Genomic DNA, 20,142 nt, shown 5'->3' with positions numbered 1-20,142 from the left:
TAAACTGTGGAATCACTTTCAATCCTAGATGCTTCCCTCACTGCTTTCCATTCTTCTTTATGCCACCAGTCTCACTGGTCAAACACAGATCTTTGAACAGAGAAGTATGTTTTTAAAATTTAAGCTCCTATGGCTGATACAGTGAAAGTACAACAGCATGAGAAAAAGGATTATAACTCTAGGCATATGTACAGAGGTTTCTGCTGTTAAGCACCAATAAAATCCACACTCCTTGTGTCTACTCATAAAATTTTCTTCAGATCTTAAAACACAGATTTACTGCCTCAGCTCTGAGTCTCCTGGACTGGATGATCACAGAATAGCACATTTCTGGCACTACATACAGTGCTGTACAGACATAAAAAGCATCAGTAACTCAACATGTGGGCAGGAACACTTCCTAAACATGCTGTGTTCACCTGAGAATCTGGCAATTAACAGCTAACATGCAATTTCTCCCAGATAACAGATAAATGTGCTCACAAATATAATCTATTTTACACTCGTAGCCATTTCATACAATAACATTACAATTTTTTTTTTCTAGGGTTTCATTATTTTGAAAAAAATTATAAAACCCCCATGTACTGTGGAGAGAGGCAGAGGAGGAGGAGAAGGTTGATGGTTAACCATTTGGATAGGTGTGAGAGATAAAAATGTACAAAATCTGGACAAATTTTGTAATGCCATATTGCAGAGCTCAAGATAGATAAATTGCTTATCTCTGTCYATACAAGCACTCCGTGTATTGACAAAATGTTCACCTACTCTGAAAATGGCACTATAAAAACTCAGTCCCGTAACTAAAAATATTGTCCTTTTACAAAATGTAAGACTTCTCTAGCAATAGTATACAAGCTTCCAGAAATTAAACTCTTAGAAATCTTAYGTATACATTTTAGTGCAGTTAAAAATGTTGAGGCATAGTTCTCTAAAAAAATTGCACAAGAGGAATAATTCCATGTCTTTACTCCAGTAGAGGAATGTCAATAAACCACCTTAACTCTGAAAGTCCGGAGTTTATAAAGTAATATTATATTATTTAGATTGTTCTTCTCATATATTTAGATTGTTTCATATTTATGTTCCATTAGGAAATCCAAACTTTCAAACATTTTCCCTCRCTCTTCTGCTTATCAAATGCTGTACTAAGCCAGATACCTGACCTTTTCTGTCTTCACTCAAGACACAGTTTCCTAGATTCTGTTCTGTACTTTAAAAAACTTGCAGTCTTTAGTGCTTCATGACTAGAGAGACATGGTTAGAAATGCAGTTTCTTGTTTGAGTCTTGCACCTGTTTACTAACTCAGACAAAAAATTAAACTCTGTCACAAATTGCTCCCTTTCTGTTCTATAAAATGCCAACTARGGTATCTCATCAAAACCACAGCAAAAGTAATAGGTCAATCTTAAACATATTTTCAATTGCATTCTATCAAGCTCAGAGGATGCTTTTTCTAAGATTCAAGGAGTATTGCTAGGCCAATAGCAATAGAGTATTGCTAGGCCAATAGCCCTTTTCTTGAGGGTGTAGTTTTTTTACAGGGCAAAGAATATCATTCAGTTCTGTGAAAGTAGTATTTTGGTCTTCTCAATCATATGATACTTACTTTACTACACTATTTTTTGTTTGTTTGTTTGTTTGTTTTTCCCTTAATGATGCAGTGATGGATTAATTCTATCATATTTATTCTTTCAGTTTATGCATCACAGCTAGTTTGGAATGTTTTAATAGAATAATGTTCTCTCCCAAAGTCACTAATCTCACTCTGACTTCTCTATTATATCTCTACTCAAGGTTCAACCTTTGAACAAGATAGTGGAATTTATTTTTGTTAAATAGAGGTTAAAGTTACAATGGAATCACAAAGAGAAATTAGAAGAGTAGAAGAAATTGTTATGCATTGAGAAACAGAACATGTGGTTAACTAAATTAAAAATGAATAGAGACTTAATTCTTGTGAATACAGCAGGGAGGAAGAGGAAGGCATGATTAGGGAATAAATATCCAATATATTATTTCCTAATATGCATACCATTTATCTTGATTATTCTGATGAGTGGTGAAGTCTTCTGGGCAGCAAATCAACAAATTATGACATTACAGTCAGCACAAACTAATTGAAAAGTTTCTATTTAATTCTAATTAGATTTTTTTTAGAGGAAAAAAAAATCTTTTACTTTCCCTTTTCTACAGGCCGACAGTTTTCTACAAATCTAAAATCCTATAGTTGAAGAAAGCAAGTGAACACTTGAGGCATACCAAGCCACAATTGAACACCCAACTTGCAACARGAAACAATCAAAACATGGCTTTTCCAGGGAATTATGCAAGCCACACTTCATTCACTGTTCAGCATACTTGAGACTGATGATCTTGTTGTGACAATATATAAGGTTTAGAAATTCCAGTGCTCTGCTGCTGCTAACTCACACAACAGCTAGTATTGTGGATTATTTAATGTGAAGAAAAAGAAAAAAAAAAAAAAAACCAAAAAACAAAAAACCAACAAAACTAAAAAACAACCAAACAGGAATTATGGAATCAACAGGGTACACTCTCATTAGGAAATCAGAAAAAAGGCAGGAATTTCCCATCTCCAAAATAACTTTTGTAAAGACTGTAGGCAGCTATTAARAATTCCGTGTTATTAGCTATTGGAAAGCAACATTGCAAGATGACAGTGTTTAACTAATCTTGGTACACAAAGTAATTGAAATAAATTACAGAATTTTAATTGTTTTAATTTCTGTTCGTCCACAGAGGAATCTCAAAGTGCTGACTTGTAGTTGAGTAGATCACATCTGTTGTCTGTTATTTTAACTACTTTAATTAAATCTTTGTACCAAAGTGCAGATTAGAGGAAGACACAATCATGAAAATAGYAGATGCTTGTAAAATAGCAACAGCTCTGATCAGACTTCTGATGTCTTCCTGATTAAGAAAATGTAAATGGTTAACTGGGACAGCTTCACTGCACAAGGCACTSTGCAACCAAAGAAAACAGAGGATACTTTGGAAAATATGAAACACTTTCAACAGAGGAATTTATGGCAGATGCTATAATCAGGCTCAAAAGTTGTCAAAGTGTTCCAATTATTTTTTAACTGCTAATATTATGTACCAATCTGGATAGTAACATAGCAATTTATTTTATTTGATCAAGAGAAAATGCAAAAAGAATGTAAAAATATAATTTTATAAACTGGGATTTTTCAGTCTGAAAGTGACCCTAAAAGGCACAGGACAGAAAAGAGCTGTAAGAGTACTTAAATGGATAAATGRCAGGTGTCTTTGTTGTCTTTGTATCGGTTTAGTTTTGCTAAGTAACTAAGAAGCATTTGAAAATGCAAGAAAGAAATTCTGGATAACATCTATAGAGAGATGCCAAAACAGCCTGCAAAGCAACTTGGATAAAGGTCTGTGTTCAGCCACAACATCATATTGGTTTTGGGATGGTCCCTCACACACCTCCTCTCACAGGTTTTATTAGAAAACTGCACATTCTCTACAAGATATTATTTTTCTATGCTTTATCTAATTTAATTTTCCAATGTAGTTTCTCCTTTTTCTTTCTTAAAACAACCCCTTCATGTAACAGAGGAAAGGGACAAAAAGTATCTTTTGCTGTTTCAAAATATGAATGCATAAATCTTAATTTGTTCTCTCAAGAGACAATCATTAAGTGAGAATTTTGCACTGAGATTATTGTTTTATTTTGAAAAGAGAATAGCAATACACTTGAGACTTGATTTTTTGCTGTCTAGATTGGGACACTGAGCTGGTGTTTAATGAAGGGTATAATATATAAAAATTATTTCTAGAGGAATTTTTAAAGGCATCAAGAAAAAKTCTAGCATTTTATCTCCTGAAGCAAGGATGCCAAAGTCACAGCCAGAGGAGATCCCTGTAGGTATACAATTTAGGCTAAGTTTTTCCTCACTATCTGTCTAAAGGTCCATTCCCACCCTAATTCATTTGCCCTTCTTTATCTTTCAGAGACTATTGTAACTAAGCAAAATCTAGGTTTTGACATATGTCATGTAATGCAGATATTAATCCRGGGTGGGAAATCAATGATAAGAGATGTTCTGTTCCAGAAAGACATGAAAGTTTGCTATTAATTGCCACTATTTATGAAGACCATGCAGACAAAAGGCTGTAGATAAGAGTGTGATAGCCTTTGTCTAAGTTTCAACTTTGATAAGTAGAAAACTGTAGTTCATTTACCTAATAGAGGAATTGGGCTTTATTGCCTTTAAGAATTTTCGACAGGTCACTTATGTTTTGAAATCATTTCTATAGAGGCMTGGTAATTTAAAATGTAAAGAAGCATAACATATACATTAAAAAAAAAATTCACACAAAATTTTATGGTTTTTTTCTATCCCTTAGTGAAACATATTATASACCTTAATTCATTTTTTAGTAGTTTGTGCTTACTTATGAGCATGCAAATTACCTAAGTGTTTCTTTGATATAACTGCACTGGGTTGTTCAGGTGAGTCCTAATTTTTTTTCTTTTCTCTTTTTATTATTATATTTTGCAGCAAAATGTCCGGATGACGTGTCRTAATATCCTAATCTGTAATATCTGGTAAAAGAGCTAACAAAAATTGGCTTAATTTGCACATTGTAACCGATTAATTATTTTGGACATGGCACCATGGCTTTTATTACTTTTCTGGATCATGAACAGGAAAGGAAGATGGGTGGTCGAACATCCTATCAAATCCAGAAAATGCTTCAAAACAGCAGATAGGATGATGAAAAGCTATTATCATGTGTGAAAAGCATAGGTGAAAGCTTACAACTGGGAGCTCAAACCAACAGTGAAGTTTGAAAGTTATACCAAAGAATGCCTTGTATTCTGGAGGACCACAATCACAGTGAAAATCCATCAGTTTTGAAGGATTTTTCCCTTATTCTAGATTATGATTAAAAAAGGTGAAATCATTAWTAATTAGGTCTCTAGGCAGGTCATCCTGAATTTAAAAAAAAGACAAAAGGGGCAGGGGGTTGAGGGTGGGGAGAGAATGAGAACAGCAACCCAGCAGTTAAAAAAAATAACAAAAAAAACCAGATAGATCTGAAAAATCAAAAGCAAATAATTTTCTAGAATGCAGGGTCTGAGATATGAGATATGAGATATGAGATATGAGATATGAGTGCTAGCCCTAGAGCAAGTCTGAGCCTCCTTAATTTTTCCAGCTTATGACTGACAAGGTAGAGGCAGTAATTCACAATCTTTTGAAGCTTTAAAAATAAAACACCATCTTTGCTAAGACTTTTTGAAAGTGTGGGGCAATACAAATTGGTTCTATGAAGAGACAAAGAGAAGAGTTGGAAAATTTCTAGTTTCTCTATATTTTWAAATATGAAAATTACAAATAGCAGAAATGGAATATGGAAAGACAAACTGCAAAATTTGTTTCYTCTTTCTTTATAGAGACATGTAAAAAATACCTCATAGAACTCATTTGGTCTTTTGGTAATGTTGTTTAAGATCTATCCCCAAATATTCAGGCTGCAACTAACAAAAAGATTTCATCAAGATTCTTGGAARCAGGCTGTTCTCCACTTGGAAAATCAAAATATTTACATGAATCCAGTCCCATTTCTGAAGGAAGCACTTTATGGGGGCTTTTGCTGCACAGATTTGGCTAGAGATAATGCTGCTTATCTCTTTCTGTTAACTATGTTCTCAAACTGTATTGAAYCATTGAATCATAGGATTCAATGAAAATCAGAAATTCCCCAGAGCTTTGACATATTGTTTATTTTCTTTAGCTGGGTTTTAGTTCAAATCATAACAAAGTTTAAAAAGGAGAGACGAAGAAAAGCAACAGACGGAACAGATAATTCCCAGATTCTGCAGATCGGAAAGAAATAGGCAAGAATCTGAACATGTAACCAGCCCTTTCATGGATATTATTATGTTTTCCAATCTCAAGTCACTGGATGCATCTGCTCAGAGGCTACAGATTATTCTGTTTCACTATTCACAGGCAGTTTGCAGTGTTCCACCCGAGATCCTGACCAAGAAACTTGAGTTCAGTGAGAAAAGCCTCATATTTTGTAGAAAAGCAAGATTGATATTACCTCTTTTTAGAACTACATTTGATTTTTTTGGTTTTTTTTTGTTTGTTTTGATGGAGCTATGTATTCATTTAAGGAAAGCTGATCATGTTCGTCCTTCATTAAGGGCYTCCTAATGTACATGCATAGCATATGATTCCTGCATTTCTAAGCTGTTATGTGTACAGACGTGCACATACATAGACGAAAGACCAGACATACTGCAGGTACCACAAGGGAAAAATTGTATAACATTAAGAAATAAAATTTTGTTTTTTACATACAGTCATAGCAGTTTCTGTAGTTGTTGCTAAAGAAGCAAAATAGGAATTACAAAACTCTGATAGTAAGACCACGATCCAAGAGTTGAAGGGAGTCTTAATTTAGAATATGCTAYTCTTGTCAACCTACTCAAGCTTTAATACTGCTCAACCCTTCATTTTTTAAAATTCTTCATGTCTCCTATTGTTATCAGTGGCCTAAGAATCCTTGCCAGGGAATTATCCATGTTGTTTCATAACATCTTGCATGAAATCATTCCTCTTTTCAACAAACACATCYAGCAAATTGTTCTGCCATTACCACAGTATTTGTTCCTCTAAAGACATGCTCCATGGAACTTTTACTTAAACTCTTTAGTACTCTACATCTATCATACTTCCAAAGCCTTGACATTTGTMTATTTATATTGAAAATATTTAGTATTTATATACATATAAGTATGCCAAAAACCTGGTAATGCTGGAGAACCAGTTCCTCCATCCATTGCACTCTGACAGGTGCATAGATTTGGCAATAACTACTTGCAATTTAATATGACAAATGAAAGATGAATAGCAATAGAATTTACATTAAAAATAATTACACAGTATGGCATTTCCCTTCTTATTAAGTGTGCATCGGTCACATGTTCATTCTCCTGTATTCCTCACTCTGTCAGCATCAGTCCACTTTCTCCTAGGCACTATTTCAAACGTTGTTCTTTAAGAGGGAATCAAAAGATACGGTGTTTCCAAGCTGAATAGCCAGAAAGACTATCTTCAAATTTAAAGAGAGGAAAGTGTCTAGAAACCAGTCATGGATTAGAAATATACTGTAATAAGTAAGTGGGAAGCAAAAGCAGGGAGATCATTAAATCTTTAATATTACTCTGCTCTAAGTACATTATCCAGCACCTTCATGCCTTTATTTCACTCCTTCCTCACCAGCAGCTGTGTGAACTGTGTGAACTGATCTTCACTGTCTTTATTCCTAATTCACATACTCTCGGGTTTGATAATCTGTCCATGTTTTCCTTTTCTAATGTTTTAACATCTATTTAATTTAAGTTTATAGTCTTTAAGTTAAGCATATTTTCTTATAGAGTGAGATCTTCAGGGTTATTTRATTTTATTTTCACTACCGTAGTAAATATTCCAAAGGTAGGAGCAGTTTCCATCAAACAGTAAAAACAAGAGGGCTGCTAGCTTTGGAGTAATTACTGAATAAAATACAGAAGTAGATGTAATTCTGATGCAAATGGTTGACACCTCCAAGTTTTCCCATGAAAAAGGGCCTGAACCATACACTGTATCTCTTCAAGGCAGCCCAAAATCAAACACTGTGTGGAAAAGTTGAAAGCATAAACATAATCTCTAATGCTGGGAAAACATAACACCCAAGCAGACAATTATTGTTGCAGATAGGAAGACCTGGGACAAGGATGCCAATGACACAAATGTGCAAGTACTCCAAAAACTAGAGATTCAGATATAATTCAAAGGTTTGTTGGTGTAGCTGAGCTATAAAACTCTCTGTGAGACCCACTCAAACCATCAAGAGAATTTTTTCCTGTTGGTGTAATTTGGACTAAATAAATGTCTTTGCCCCACAGATTATTTTTTAAATCTACATAACAGTGGATGACATTTGAGTTACAGATTMGGATTTTTATGTCTATTTTTTAGCACATGGGTGGGAGTATTCTTGTGTTCCAAAATTCTTGTGTTGTTGTATCTCAAAATTCTAAATATTGCCCAAGCCTTAGATAAGGAGGTAAGATTTGCTTCCAAARAGCTGGAACTTAATTAATAATTTAGGCAGGAGATAAACTAAGAGAAGAGTCAAGAGCAGAAAAGAGAGATTTATAACAAAAACATGTCTATTAATCTCAGATATATCAGAGACAGAAGGAAGGAAAGCATGGAGAACAGATTTTGAGTTCTGCTTAGAATAGGGTAGCTGGAAGCATTGGTCAGAACTTCCATGAAAGACTGGAGAGGGTGGAAGACTGAAATGAAGAAATCCAGAATGAGTGAAAGGAAAGGAGGATGTGAAATTTCATYGTCAGGAATAAACTAATTTATTCCTGCAGTAGAATTAATTTATTCCTTTCTTCTCTTTCCGAAAGATAATCCCRCAACTAAAAAGGTATTATCAAGTGTACACATGTGAATACAGGAAATTAATATTAAAAAGATCCGGATCAAGTTATTGTTTCCCAGACTGGACTCTCACAACAGACATTAATTACTAGCCTCTGTAGAAGGGATGTTAGAAAAAAAGGGTGAAAGTTGCCCCAGGTATTACTTACTCTCTTCAGTCATTCTCTGCACATAAACTGCTGCTTTACTTAAGGAAACATGGTGCCTGAAATGTTCACTTTGCCAGTCAACCCCAGTAAGTGACTTCCCTTTCCATTAAGGGAAAAATAGTGCCACCATATGAATTTCAATTTGCCCTTTAGCAGTATCCCACCTTTGCCTTTTCTATCCCTTGTTTCTTTTGCAAAGGCTGTATTGCAGATGGAGAGGTGGAAGAAAGCAAAGAATATGTAATGTAATTGCTTCCCATTAATGGTTAGGCCAAGCAATCTCCCTCTAAGTATCCTTCTATCAGATAACAAATGGACCTAACCATTGGTGATGAGAGAAAAATCAATTTGTTTGTAAGTAATGCAAATTTATTATGAAAAATTCTTCTGGAACACTGCAAGCTTCTTCTGTGTCTGTAGACAAATTGGTTACTTATAACTATTGACCTAAAGCAAGAATTTCTGTCTGACAGAACTGTGCTGTGCTAGAAAAGGGCCTGGAACTGAACTTATTTGCAATTCCTTCAGACACTCAGTGGAAAACTTCATCACTCTACTTTTTGGTGTAGAGTGTCTTACCCTACTGCTGAGTAGCTATTCTAGCTGGTGAGTAGAGGAATGTAGTGCATTTGTCTGGGGTAGACAGGATGATATTCCCTCTCCCTGACCATTTGGTTACAGGAGGAGTGGCAGATGAAGAGTCCCTGGCCCTTGTCTCCTCTGTGACTCACAATGTAATGAGAAATGAGTTTAGGAATAAAGGAAATCTTTACTTCTCTTTACCCCCCCATATATATCATAAGCAAAGGTTATGACAATCTAGCCCTAAGAACTTTGGATGAAAACATCTCTGTGAGTCAGCTGTTTGCAAATAGCTCTCTGCCCWCCTTTGCACTTCTCTATGGGTGCTCCGTGCCTGCTTTGCATTCTCATGATTTGCCACCACCACAACCTTCCCCCATTCATAACTGCATGCAGTTAAGGTCTCTGAATCTTTCCAAAAATCTCTCTTTGGAGACCATTTCATTTTAAGGTCCACCATTTCTTTACCCCAGTAGTCAAAACTGTGCTTTTAAAGTTTTGATTGTAAAATATCAGCTGTTTTGTCTCCCATTAATGATCTGCAGTTTATGCCAAAGCTATCATTGTTGAAAATATACTTTTTATATGTAATGTATTTATGCAGTCAAAAGTCTCACACTTCTAGACTTTTACAAGACATTCAGGCAAAACACTGTTAAGGTTCTAATTTTGCTTTCTGCCCACCACTTCTTTTCCTTTGTTGTTGTTGAAGCTGTTGAAATGCCACAGTTTAAGCAGACCCAGTTGCTAAATATAAATTCTTTCTTGGTTCATTTTCTTGCAATATAGCTACTTTCTTTTTTCACASGGATTGACTCACTTCTGTCACAGTGTTCCGGGATAAAATCCCACACAGTGTGGCATTCAGACTTCATTCTTGATACTAGCACTCTCATCACCCGAAAGTAGAGACTTACTTCCTTTAGCTGACCMAATCTGCTCCAATATACTGTAATAGAATTATATTTATTACAAAACTTATTTGAAAAGTTATTTACTATTGATGGTACTAACTGCCAGTAAAGCTGTGCTATTTTCATTCATCAGGCTGGAAGTCTGATTTTTAAAACACCAATAAATTTATTTCATCATGTTTTTTGTTAAAGAACAAATTACATTCACATTTGTAAAGCTGTAGAAACGGTATGTGGAAATAGTTTGCCTTCCTTATCCAGTTATGAATAAGTTATGAAGAACTTCTGAAACACACAAAAAAAAGAAAATCAATTTCACTGTTCTATTACAAGAGAAACATTCAAAAAAGGGTCTCATTCTATGGTTGACAAGTACTAACTAAAACCCTAGTCGTTACTAGATGTAACTTTGTGGTAGAGTGGGAGTGGAAATGGAGGAGGAAAACAAATTACCAGGAGGGAGGGAAGGAGACAGGGAGAGAACAGCATTTAGCTTTCTTTTAAGAAGTACCAGATGGTAAGTCATGGAATTGTAAGCATTAGACCACCTAGAATGTTCTAAGAAGTTGAAAATACTGGAAAAAGGAAAGGGGGGGGGGGGGGGGAAGGGAAAGGAGGACATTATTTATGATGAACAGTTATAAAGGAATAAAAGAGCTACCTAAAGATACCTAAGGAAAAGCAGTAGACAAATAATATCCACAGACTGAAAGGACATGGATGCAGATATCCTCACTGAATGCTGTGAGCAAGACTGAAAGGAAGAAATTACTCCAATATAAACCCTTTCCAAAAACACAGTTAAATGCCACTCCACAGACTGCCAACAGAAGAATGAATAGCAATATCATGCAAACCAAGCAGGGGAGAGAGCGAAGGACTAGCAGGAGTAGATGGATTTTGCCGTCTGAGGACAGTTCAGGCAATGGAATAAAAAAAAAATCCATTAGAAGAAGTGCAGTTAAATACAGATATTAACAACATCTTTTTAATTACAAGATCACTTGCAAATTATTTTAACAGTGCTAGATACATTGTATTGTCAGAAAAGGAATGGGAATGTTTATGTATTTTCTACCAGCAATTTCTATTTTGCTACACTGTTTCACTAAGCTTCCCTTAGTTCACGATGTACAGTGAGCTCTATATTTGGTGAAAATACCCAAATGTTCGCACATATCCACAGGTTCATCTTCTACATTAAGTAAATTATGTTTACTGACATCTGAAACCACTGAACCAAGACTTCAATTTTCATGCTTCTTAAAGGGATAAAATCTTCCTTGGAAGATATGTGACAACATCCCATGAAATAAAAATTAAAGTCATATTCCATCTTTCTTTTTAAGATTATTCAGTTYAACTGATGACATTTTTACTTATTCACTTTTGGTTGGTCTTTTGATAAAATGACTGGTGTGGCTGACCAGAGATGACTTTGGAAATGAAAGTCCAAATTGACAGGCATGTAGAACAATGGAAGATTTGATATATGATATGAAATCTTTGGCTGTGCTCAAMAAGACTAATGAGACTTCTCCAAAGCCACTTTTGTTCAAATAGTTCAGTAGATAATATATTTTACAATTTCAAAACAACAAACAGCAGGAAATATTCTATGTACCCAGTTTAAAGAAAAATAGYTACAGATTACAGGCTACAATTAGGTTCATAGTGCAATATACGTTAGAATTTAACACTAAAATAAGGAAGTTTATCTTGCAGGGTAAAAAAAAATCTCACTCAGAGTCTGAAATGTCCAAACCTGTTTCAGTAGTACTCTCGGATACAAAGAGACATGTATACATAGGACAAAATACGTGGCAAAGATCAGAAAACAAACTAAATTAAGCCTTAAATCTGTGCTTATATCATTATCTTATTTTCTCATTGATCTCCTGGAACGTTTCACAGTCAACGTTTCTTGTCAAATCAAGTGCAGTCCCTGACCACAACATCAGAGCAGGGGCACATATTTACAACTGAGTACATTGTAGGCATTATATAATCTTGTATTTCAATGGATGCTCATGAAAAAACTAACTTTTAATAACTTTTTCAAAAACAAACGGCGAAAAATTAATGTGTCAATTACAAAAAAAAAGAAAAAAAAGGAAAAAGGTCAACCAAATCATACTACTATCCAATAACTTCATCTCTGAGTGTCAAAGACACACACATATTTACTTAGGTTACAGATATGAGAAAAGGGTACAAGTAATAATGATTTTATCATTCCAGCTCAGAAGCTGGCATTTGAAAGGCTAATAAAACAATGACATATTGTGGAAGAATACTGATATTAAATAAAAAAGCAAGAAAAAGAAAACCTTCTACTTACACTCTTGCTTTTCCCGTGTGGATTACAGGTACTTTTGTTCATGGTGACTAGGTCTGAATCAGGAATGTTTTGGAAGTCAAAGGTGAGGTTTTATCCCTGGATCATCCAAATATCAGCTGCTATACTGAAAGGAAATTAATTTTGTATCATTAGCATGTAGGCCTCTGAAGTTATAAAACATTCAGGCATAAGACACTGAGTTATGTATAAAAGCTACAAAACATTCTAATATACACCAGAGCAAACATTTCATGTATCACTAAATCATTCAACACATAGCCACCCTGAACCACGCAGCACGCATATCTGTGAGCAGGTCATGTTTTCCAGTCAATAACAAATGCATTTCAACTCAAATAATTACAGAACATTACAGACTTCTTGCTACAGTTATATTTAACTAAATATTGGCAGCATTGTTTGTAACAACGAAATAAGGCTTATTGGATATTGGATCAGTCTAAGGGCATCTTTTATACTTGTATACCGGGCAGACCAGGATATATAGATTCACAGGGAGAAGGTCAGCTGGAGTAATTTTCAAATCCAGATGCCTAAGAATGCTTAAATCAGCAGTGGGGTACTTTCATACAGTCGTCAGAATTTGACAAACTGGTCTTTGTATTGTAACAATAACTAAGCAAAAAACCCTAGCAACTGACGATGGCATGGCGCTGCRGCTTTGAAAGGCAGCATTTGTCAGCCTCTGGCTACATGCATAGTTATACTCATGGAAGAGTAGAATTAAAGGGAAATTCAGATGCTATAAGATCAGACAGTTACAAGATTTATATCCTCATTTGATCCAGATACGTCTCTACATCTTTTTCCTCAGGTTGGCCAGCCAAAGATGAGAATAAAATGCAATTTCTGACTRATAGAGATGATACAGTAAAATCTCCTAATATAAAATAAATTATGTCAGCAAAAAGGAGTATCCATAAGAGTATCATCATATTACTTTTTCAGTGAACCTGAAAGTAAATAAATTGTTGCTCAATCTATTCCAGCAATATTCAAAAAACACAAAAGAAAGAAATATCTGATTAAACTAGATAAGTGCATTTAGACAAAAGTCATAGAAGTCAAATAAAATATCTCGAACTAGATATGAAAGTACAATTTTAGGGCTTTAACTCAGGAAAGCAGTAGTAGCAGGGTCAAATATTTCTTTCACATATTACCTGACTTTCTGTCTTATACTCTTTCAGGCATGTTTCCATGAACAACCATAATACATAAGTCCATATCACAGCCAGAAAGCAGAATAGCAGAGCTCTTAAAATCTTATCCTAAAGGAAAAAAATGCAGGCTGCAGGATGAAGTCTGAAGAGCTAGCTTCTTGTCCAGTGTACATTTAATTGAAGACACTGAAGAACATTCCCTAATCACTATTCTGTGGATGTAGAATTTATACATGACACCACAAGAAGAGATCTCATTGAGCAAGCCCAGAGGTAATTCCAGTCAGACTGGTGCCATTTATTATAACAGGCACATGAGTCATACAGACAGATGCCCTTCTTCCAGACCTTTCAAGCTTTCCAAGTTTTCATTAAAGTATTATGGATTTTATTCCTGTTGAACATGCTATGTCCAAAATATTAACCAAAGAAATAGTGCAAACAGAAGATACTCATATTGGGCTACAGGCAGAACAACATATATACACTTTTATTTCATCACCTTCATCATTAATAACAACTATTTATATACAAATGCTAAACACAACAAAGACTARCAAAACAGCTAGTGTCTTCAAACTGAAGATTTTTCTGATATTGCTTACCTTCTAAATTATAGCGGATAATGAAAATGTAAATGCTGAGCTGGTTGCTCAATTACATTTTTTTTTTATTTTTCTGAGCAGGAGATTAAGAGATGACAAAATCAATAAAAACAACTTGCCCTTTATAATCTGTTTCTAGCTCTAGTTTTCCTTACTCTTTCATATATTTTCAGGGTGTGAAGGTCCCTTGAGCAAAGTGGCATATTCACACAAAGCAAAGTATCATCAATCACTTCAGGTTCTAAGAATTTTAGAAAGAAAAMAATACTAGAGAAATATTGTAAGAGGAGGAATGAAAAACAAGAAAAAAATTCTGAGAGACTGCTTGAGCAGATTCTAAGGTAAATCAGGAGATTTAAGTTCTTGTGACATCTGGGATATTGTTTTTTTGTTTATTTGCATGTTTGTTTCTTTACAGAAGAAGCATATTTTCTTTAAATTGAGCTATAGAACATAATGAAATAATAGTTGCTGCACAATTTGAAGACTTGCACTCTTTCTGCTTGATAAATAGCTTTCTATTTAGCATTTCTTTAATTGTATTTAATTTTTTTAAACTCACTAGAATTTGCACAGGAATGCATTGAACTAGCTGGGAAACACTTATGCTGCTTCATCACGTATGACTTGACCTTGAATATTCTCAAGAGTTTAATGCTTATGTGCAATAGCTGTCCATCAACCCTCTAACAGGCATTTAGCAAACAGAAACTAAGGCRAAGACATTTTCTTCCATCAGGAGCTGACACTCTGCATGACTATACATATTGCATTTGCTCACTCTTATATACAGAGTAGAAGTCAGGTACCTATCTAAAACCTGAGAAAAGGGGTTTCAATATATCAGTGTAGAATGAAATTGTTTTGGGGAGCAGACTGCAGGCAGCTGGTAAGATTATTGTACTACTTTACTAAATCTGACTCTAGGGTCACCTGTGTCAGCATCACAGCTGTGTTTGACAACATTCAGCACTGGACTTAGGAGTTTTCTCCTCCTTTCTGATTAAGAACTATTCCAGTGTTATACTTAATCATTTGGAAATATTAATAATCTAGAGAGATTTCCAATGGCAGTTTGAGTTGCCAATCACTGCCTACAATCTTTCTATAAAGAAAGCAACAAAGATTTGAGACCTCCCTGTTGCCACTCAACATCCCTTTATGTGAGTGAGATTAAGAGCTCRTGCTGATTGTCCCCAACTTGTCTCTGTTTTTGAGCAGTTCTGGGCTGATAAGGTAGTAAAATTTCTTTCTGTTAAATAGATATTAAAAAAACCCACATCATCATACAGGATAGAGAGCTCTTGAATGATCTTCTGTTTCTCCAATCTGCTCTAAGAAAAATGCCATTTCTCTTAAAAATGTGTTGATTACAGACTTTAATCTCAGAGACAAGCAAAGCATGCTTATTTTACAACAGAGGATTAAGATCCAAAAGGCCTGAGCAGTATCTGCAGTGTATGACTCATATAGTGTCCAGAACCACTTCTAGAACACTTTAACATGTTTTGTATAATTTTAGTTAGAGTTGCTTCCCCAGCACAAGCACATACAAAGGAAAAAAAGAAAAAAAAAGAAAAAGAAAAAAAAGATAGAAAGAATGAAAAAAAGCAAAGAAAAAGAGCAGAGACACACTAATGAATCTGTTAAACTGCATTGAAGCAATTTTCAAAAGTAGCAATCTGTGTAAGGTCTAGACAACTGGAACAGATATGAAAGAAAGGCAAAAYCTTCATGAGTATGTGCTCTCTCCTATGCTAAGCAAGCCACGGTATTTTCCTAGTTATGACTGAGTAGGAAAAAACAGCTTGTACAGATAGGCTGATACATGAGAAATCTATTATTAAGAGAGAACGGTGTGAATAAACACTTGATATTCAAAGCCAAATATATTCCTATTATCATGCTACTGGTCTTTTATTTCTTTAAATATCTTGTGAAGCATAACCCAGAAATCAAACTTGCCTAATTAGACTAGCTTTTGCCTTCTTTAATTCAATAGGGTATATTTTCTATATAATTTGYTTCTCATTGTAGGCATTTTTCAAAACAAATTCAATATTCAAAGAGCATTTACACTCCTTTTGAAAAAAATYATAATTGGCATGAATATGAACATTCCACTTGACATTTGGCTAAATACAGAGCAAACAAGACCTTGAATGTCATACCAAAAAAGGCACTATATGAGTTTTGAAAAAAAAATAAAAACCTTATTTGTAAATTTCTACTTTTATTATATTATACGAATTTTAAAACACTACTATAAAAGCCAATGTTTTGAACCTATAAGGAAGATACATGGAGAAATATAATATATACAATATTTACATGTCTGAAGAGTACCTAAAAATGGCATTTATGCTTTTCAACTACACTGAATTAAAACATAACTGTTTTTATTTTAGTGCTTTTTTATTATTATTTCCTGTTCTGCAATAACCTTTTCTGTAGGCAGGAATGATATGTAAACAATCTCTCCAGTGGAGAAAATGGTAATTTTGACATTGATCCAGGTGACATCAAAATTTAAATTCAGGAGAATAAGCATAAACTCTTGTTATTCTGGAGGAGCACTTTTCTTTAATTTTTCAAAACAAAATAATATTTACCATTATTTTCTCTAACAGTAGTGCTGAATACTTGAACTGTCAGCCCTTGATTGTTAASCACTGTACTCTTTTTGGGAACATGGTGTAAGTTCCCAAGATGTTATTGAACAAAATTAAGTAACACTGGAGAATTACTTTTCCATATGCTTTTCCAARCAGCTGAAAAACGTGAAACACAAGTTATGGGAACAACTTTCCAGGAAACACTTGCAGGAAAAACTTACTCAAGAAGAATATATTTTCAGATATTTTTTGAAGACATCTGATTTTTGCTGTATACAACAAAAGTCTCAATGCCAGACAATTTGGAGAACTTGCTACTAGAAATATCATTAATCACAGGTATGCACTCGATAATGTGCCAGATTTTGAATAAAAAAGATGGAGTAAAATTACTGTAGCAGGTTAGAAAACACTAAGGAATTGCTATATTTCCTATTTCTTTCCTTGGATAAAGCCATAAAGCCTCATTTTTTGGACACAGGGAATACGATTTTAGCAGAACACAGCATGACCCCTAGACAGACACTTAAGTCCACTTAGTGCATTTTTTTTCAAGTGACTTCTATTCATCCCAGAGTAAGTGTCCAGCACTTACCCCAGAAAAATGCCTTGGAACAGATGGACAGAGACATGAAAGCTGGGGAAATGAGTCAGGCATTGCGGATGGAGCATGAAGAAGCAATTTGGGGTAAGAGTACTTCCACAAAATATATTTTCTTCATGCCTGTATATTTGATAACTTTGCTTATAAGCTCATAGAGCAATTGCTATTATTTTATTCTTCATTGCTATGTACTAGTACTGAGTACTGAGCCTTGGTCTGATTCAGTCCTAGGGATTGCATCAAGACTGAACAAAACAACACAGACTTTCCCCAAAGTACATGCAGTYCTGTTACATGTACAAGGTTACCTTCTCTCACGGGCACTTTGACTGCTAGATGCGCAAGAGAACATTGTGTGGGTCCTGACAATGCTTGCCGCACAACAGCATTGCTGAGGTCAAGCACTGCTAGTTCCAGTTTTTATGCCTGTTGGGTAATGAGAGTTCTTCCAAGAATGCATTCTTTTTAATGGAGGAATTGGCTTTTAATAGTCTGAGAGTCCTCCAAGGTGCCTGTTCTGCTGGCACTGAATGGATGATCCGCTTATGTAACAAAATGAGAATCCTTCAAGATGACTGACCAGAACGTCCTACACTGCTGAACATGCAGGTGGTCCTGGCACATATGCAACTTCATAACAACAGTCTCTACTTCATGTTCTTCTGGTTTCCACACACTGACAAATATTTCMGCTTCCTCCTTGGCCTCTGAGCATATTCATACAATTGCTTTASTCCAAAGACCCTTTCCTTCACCATAATGTTCATTCCAAGTCCATCACATAAGTTCAAGCTCATGACATTCCCACTAAGTGCCTCACTTTGCATTTCAATTTAGATTTCTTGTGCTATTTATCACATTCTACAGTTCTGAAATTTTACATGGTTGTCTTCAAAGCTGTGAATAGCTTGGTACAACCAAATCCTTTATTTWTTTTTTTTTTCTTTCCAAAACCTATTTACCATATAGAACAGCACAAAGTTCTATTTCCTGGCAAGCCCACTATTTCAGTTTGTAATTAATCTGTTTAATTCCTGGGCTTCTTTAAAAGCATTCTGTGTATTATCCTTGCCCATTTCACCTGTTTGTTTAACAAGTTCTTCTACTATTACCTAAATGCAGGGCAGATTTTGATGTCTCTTGCAAGAAAAAAGCCTATCATAAGAGACTTTGCAAGTTCTCCTGCACCAAGTCTTTGTTAAATGTTCCTTTTATTCTACTTATGTCTTTCCAGTCTCTCCAGCTGACTTWATGATCTGGATGAGGTTTCTTAGCGTATTTCTATGTATTTATACCTTTGCCTCTATTGCAYTTTTCTAGTCTTCCACATCAGATTTTTAAATGCAACCTTTCASATTTTATAGTATTTTCTATTTGTCTCATTTGGGTAAAATTTCGCATTTTTGAAGGATGTCTTTGCAAGGATTGTCTTTATCCTATTATTTCCCCAAGTCAGGTTTCTTTTACTACCTAAGAAATTGCAAACTATGTATTCATATCCTCTCAATTGTTTTTCTTGGACTTCTACAAGCTTTACACACACACACACACACACACACACACACACACACACACACACACACACACACACAATTTTTATAGAACCATTACTTTTTTTTTACCTCATTGTGTCTAATAATCCTTTCACTGTTTTCTGTCCTTTCCAGTTTACTATTTGATAAAAATTTTCTATCCCTACTTTTCTTTAGAGATACAAAAATTACCTTAGGGGAATGCATCATTTTGAAAAGTGCTGTTTCAGAATTATCTTCCTTCYCAAAATTTTGAATTTAAAACCTCAGATATAACTCAGCCTCAAAGGGTTTAAAATCTTAGTACAATCTCTTGATTTGATATGTTGCCTACTTCCTTTGAGGTTCAGATAAAGTCTATCCCTCTAAATAGAATTATTCTCTTCTAAAAGAATAAATCCCTTGTTCTTGATTTTCTCATCCACATGATGAAATGCTGTCCCTCTGCTTCTTCTTGCATTTTTGCATGCAGTATGGAAAGCACTTGAGAGAATACCGCTGCAGAGATGGGAATCTTACTTACACTACTTTTGAAATCTTTTTCTAGAAGTGTTCACGCTTTCCCCATCTTTTCATACACTCATTTGAATAAAGGATAGCAATAACACCATTTCAGAATATCACAACCACTTTTCTTTCTATAACTACAACTGTTAAAATTTACTGGTGCAGTTCTAGCACACAAAATTCATGTTTGATACCTTAAAAATAAATATATTTAAAAATCAGCATGTGCTATCCAGTTTTAAAATGTTTTGACTATTCTATGGCGTCAGTAATTGCTTTCCACCTTCAACCCATGGCATGCATTCACATTATGATCTTACAGAGCAGCTCAGTGGCTGCATAATGGGTTTTGTTTCTTTTATGGCCAGCACTAACTTTCACCTGTGCCTCAAAGCACTATAATTTTTTCACACTTTGTGCTTTTCTAAAACCCATTATAATTTTCCTCCTTCTGTTCACATTTGCTACTGCATATATTTCCTATTTGTCATAGTTCAAGTTCATTAAAAATTAATCCCTTTGCCCCAAGCTGCTCAAATTTATGTTATTATCATTTCAGGGCATTTTCAGAGAAACAGGTCCAAGCTGAAGTTGGTAGCAAGGCATT

General features: G+C 34.8%; 1 protein-coding gene across 1 annotated transcript in view; it reads right to left on the bottom strand.

Annotated features, from left to right (window-relative positions):
* LOC130588755 (cAMP-specific 3',5'-cyclic phosphodiesterase 4D-like) overlaps window positions 1-12,606 on the bottom strand; it is a 65,608-nt gene extending 53,002 nt beyond the window's left edge. The window contains exon 1 of the mRNA XM_057389663.1: window positions 12,489-12,606. Within this exon, the coding sequence (XP_057245646.1) occupies window positions 12,489-12,530 (42 nt within the window). The 5' untranslated portion in view covers window positions 12,531-12,606. The remainder of the gene's footprint in view (window positions 1-12,488) is intronic.
* Between the last annotated feature and the right edge of the window lie 7,536 nt (window positions 12,607-20,142).

The sequence above is a fragment of the Malurus melanocephalus genome, unplaced genomic scaffold (genome assembly GCF_030028575.1).
Source record: "Malurus melanocephalus ecotype Western Australia unplaced genomic scaffold, MMel_1.1 scaffold_18, whole genome shotgun sequence".
Taxonomy (NCBI): domain Eukaryota; kingdom Metazoa; phylum Chordata; class Aves; order Passeriformes; family Maluridae; genus Malurus; species Malurus melanocephalus.
This window is presented reverse-complemented; position numbering and strand designations above follow the sequence as displayed.